The 4,222-nt window shown below is 47.3% G+C and overlaps 1 protein-coding gene across 1 annotated transcript; it reads right to left on the reverse strand.

Moving 5' to 3' along the window:
* Nucleotides 1-1,081: 1,081 nt before the first annotated feature.
* On the reverse strand, nt 1,082-3,825 carry OSR2 (odd-skipped related transciption factor 2). Its single transcript, XM_007934840.1, has 3 exons — nt 3,075-3,825; nt 2,013-2,112; nt 1,082-1,264 (listed from the first exon to the last, which is right to left on the reverse strand). The coding sequence occupies exons 1-3, from the start codon at nt 3,728-3,730 to the stop codon at nt 1,082-1,084; spliced, it is 939 nt and encodes a 312-aa protein (XP_007933031.1). The 5' UTR covers nt 3,731-3,825.
* Nucleotides 3,826-4,222: the final 397 nt, after the last annotated feature.

The following is a 4,222-nucleotide window of genomic DNA, read 5'->3' on the forward strand; positions in this document are numbered from 1 at the left end:
TCATTAGTGACCTGCTGAGAAATTCTAACCTTCTAGAAGAAAGGACTTCTATCCTTAGAAAGAAATATTTAATGCAAACGTAGTCAGTAGTTTCCTGTTCTCCCCCAACTTCTAGAAGGTAGTATCTTCCTGTGCTCTTCTGTGGCATTTTAGACTTCTCCCCCAAAGGCAGCATAAAGTGTCTATAGTGATAAATCACAGTGTTCAAAGTCTAAATGGTGAGAGAAGTTCCCATCATAAACTTTGACAACAGGTCAAGGACTTTTAAAAATGAAGTGGTGAGAAACTTCTTTCTCTTCGTTTTCCTTATGTTTCTTCCCACCTTGTGCTTTCAAGTGGGACAGCCACTGGATTGATATGTTATTAATAATTATTAATATATTGCTTTACATCTGAAAGAGTAGTACACAAAGAATTGGAATAAACAAAAAAGGGATAAACCTCAGAGGTATCAATTTTAATATCTTTAAAAAAAAAAAAAAAGACAGCACAATTATCTAATTCCAACATGCCATGGTACAAAAAAGGAAATGCTGAAGTGGTAGTAAAAGAACTGTGCGAAGTTCTTATCATAAAAACCCAGGGATAATAAGTATCCTTCACTATTGCATTTTCAGTGGCGGCTCATTCTTCCAGAATCCAAAGGAGACACAGAAGTTAGATACCAAGACACTTTTGCAGGAAGGTTGAAACAAAAAAAAAGTTTTATTTTGAAATACAGTCTTTAAAGATAAATTTGGCCTCCATTTTCCATATCTAGGTGCATCCAACAAGATACAAAAACAAAACAATAAAAACACACAACAAAACAAAGACCCACGACATTATGTACAAAGCTCTAAAATGAGCTGTGACTATCTACAAGAAACTAGCGTAGGCTCTTTGTGAAGGGATGTATATGTGTGGCTTTCTACAGTTCTCAGGCCTCGAGAAGAGCTAACTCCTGGGAGCTGCAGGTGCGGCTGCAGCAGGGGAAGAGCTGGGGTCAGTAGGGGGCTGGGGTGGGACCTCCCAGTGGGAGGCGTTGGAGAGGTGTCTGGGGAGGGGAGCGGCTGCGGCACGGGACAGATCCTGGGCTTCTCTAGAAGTCCTGCCGCGGGGTGTGAGTCAGGCTGTGCCGCCGCAGATCACAGTTTCGCCTGAACACTTTGCCGCACTGCTCGCAGCTGTAGGGCTTGATGTCTGTATGGGTGAGAAGGTGAGTTTTCAGATTACTTCTCTGATTAAAGGTTCTTCCACATGTGGGACATTTGTGTGGAGATTCCTGTTCAGATGTGAAGCAAGCAAAGGATTAATCCTTCACACCACCACTGCACCCTTCTCAATAGTTTGTCTTATCGGTATCACAAGCGTTAACATAACACGCGCACGACAACAAAAGAAGGGACCTGCACGAACAAATCTGTGCTCCTAATCCTCCAATCACGAAAACACACGCGCAGGCACACACAAAGGCCTGATTACACTGATAGCTTCGGGGGCAGATCCGAGGCCACAGAGGTGGGCTCTCTGATTTCCAGCTCTTTACATTTCATCACCATGTCACAGGCAGGAAAGGGGGGAAGGAAAAACTATTCCTTTCTTAAGGAACGACATGAGGCTCCCCTTGGCTGGAAAATTAAACTATTCCTCAATGTTCTGGAAACTACAAATTATGAGGCCCCTGGGAAAGGGAGCATATGAGATTTCATCATGCCTCCATTATCAAAATTACCTGTATTTCCTCCTAAACACAAAAGCTTTATATGCAGGGTGGATCAGATACAAAAATAATCATTCTAAAATTAGGATTTAGAATAAAGAGAGTAGCTTGTTCTTTAAGAAAAAAACATTTTATGTCAGATAAAATTAATTTTTTGTGTTAAAAAAAAATCAAGAGTGCTGCCTTTCTCCCCCTACAGCTAATCTGCAGAGAACCTTCTAAGAGAAAGACACTGCACTGAACATCTTTAGTAAAGCAATTATGATCAAACAGAACCAGGCACTGTTTTTAAGCAAGAAAACAAACTTACCTGCATATGTAAAGTTTTGTGAACTGCTAGAGTTCTAGACTGACAAAATCCTTTCCCACATTCCTGACATTTGAAGGGTTTTTCTTTGGAATGGATATACCTGAAAATCAATATAAGCATTCATTGAAATGGCTTTCATCCAACTGTACCACTACATGAGGATTTTTCTTTTGACAATTACTCAAAGTAGTGGAAGGACAAAAAGAAACTGGGTTTCCCTTATTTATGTTTTTAGATTTTATATTACTTTTTAATTTTTTGCTGTGTAATTCTGTTTACGGTTAACCTCAACTAACAGACTCTTCCAAACATTCACTGGCCGGCTGGCTTTATCTACACTTCATCGCCCTCTCTGGTGTATTCTGGCTTGAAATTGTGTTGAATGAGTCCTTCTTGGCCTCCACGTTTGTTTCTGGGATTTAAACTGGCCAAATCAGGATATAAGGCAAGGCTGTGTATAGGGGGACTGATTTTAGTAAATCCCTTAATAGCGGCATAGACTGGGTGCAGAAGGCCCAACTCGGGGAACAGTAGGTAGATTCCAGGGAAGAGCGCCATTCCCTCTTGGGAAATTTTTACCGGATGAAAACACTTATGTTATTAATGCAGAGTTTAAGGTCAGGGAGGGGAAGTGGGAGTTGTTTCTAAATTCAGTCACCTCAAGACATACACCCCAATATAAAGCTTAAAAGGTCAAAGTGGCAGGTTTGGGGCGCACCTGGGGAAGGAATAAGAGGGGAAGGAGGGAACCCAGTGGAGGTGGTCCAGCTGGTTTGCAGAAATGGTCCTACAGCAGCCAGGGCAACCAAGAGGAAACTGGGACACTTACCCCAGGACTAAAGCCCACCCTGGATTTTTACTGCCTAAGGATGGGGAGAGACCCTGCCTCATCCCAAACAAGAACTCAGCAGACTGGGGCTGGGGGGAGACACAGATGTTGGAGGGGGTAGGTGAAGCAGGTTGGGAGGGCCTTTGAAGATATATTCCAGTTCAAAGATGATTTTAACGACACTTGGAATATTGTTCACCTTCTCTCCCTTGGAACCCCCTTCCCCACTTCACCTGTGATCCCGCAAGTGGTCTTGCCTCCGGAAGGCCTTGTGGCAGATGTCACAGGTGTAAGGCCTCTCATCTGTGTGGGTCCTTTCATGGATGAGCAAGTTGTAGGATTTGGTAAAGTGTCTCCCGCAAAACTTGCAGATAAACTCTTTTTTCGTTTTGGAGGGCAACCTCCCTCGGGAAGGCTTTCTGTCCGGAGTCAATTTACTGAGGCCAGAGATAGGACTGCCCAGACCTGGGCTCAGCTTGGTCAGGTCCCCCATCTTGGGGGGGTCCTCCTGCGTGGCGGCCACGGCCAAATTGGCAAAGTCAAAACGGGGCCGGTCCTTGTGCAAGGCTGGGAGGACGTGGGCAATGGCCCCCTGTTTGGGGTGGAAGAGGTGAGTGGTAAAAGGCAGAGCCGGGAAGGGGAAGCGGGCGTCCATGAGGCCCTGCGCCGCCGCCATCTCGGTGATAGTGGAGCGGGCAATCTCGTGCACGTTGGGGTACCCCAGCGTCCAGTGGTTCATGTGCATGGTCTGCACAGCGCTGAGCCCGTACAGGCCCTGCAGGTGGTCCACGGCGGCAGGGAAAGTGTTCACGGCCTGCAGGAAGGAGTAATTGGTGAGCTGCAGGGACGGGTGGAGCGGGATGGGCGCCGGCAGGGCCTTGCTCCCCATCTTCTGGAGTACTGGGGAGCGGAAGGAGCCGCCTCTTTCTTCCAGGACTCAGAGGCGGGAGGGCGTGGGGCTCCGGCGAAAACCCAGGCAGACAACAGCACGCAGAAAAAGCAAGCCCTAGAAACAGCAGAAGAGATCGTGAATACTATGCAAGCCGAGTAGGTCTGCCCTTTGGCGCCGACGGAGGTTATTACATCTCCCTTTTAAGTCTCACTACCCTAGGTACTCCAAGTCCCCCAAAATTTTGGAGCTGAGAGGGGCTGAGAGCGCTGCCCAGCGAGTCCGCCCAGTGCTCGGCCCGGGCCTGGCCATCAGAAAGGGAAAGAAGTGGCCCCCCGGAGGGCCGGGCGCCCTGGCAGCCCTTTGGGGACCCCACTGGAAGGTCGGATTCCAGGCACGCTCTGAGTGGAAGACCCGAAAGGGAGAAATGCAGGTGGTCAGCGGGCTCTGGTGCAGCAGCACCCAGCCCAGGCATCCCCACCTTGTCCGGAG

This window comes from Orycteropus afer, unplaced genomic scaffold, assembly GCF_000298275.1.
Source record: "Orycteropus afer afer isolate SDZICR_OR568_19922 unplaced genomic scaffold, OryAfe1.0 scaffold00021, whole genome shotgun sequence".
Classification (NCBI taxonomy): domain Eukaryota; kingdom Metazoa; phylum Chordata; class Mammalia; order Tubulidentata; family Orycteropodidae; genus Orycteropus; species Orycteropus afer.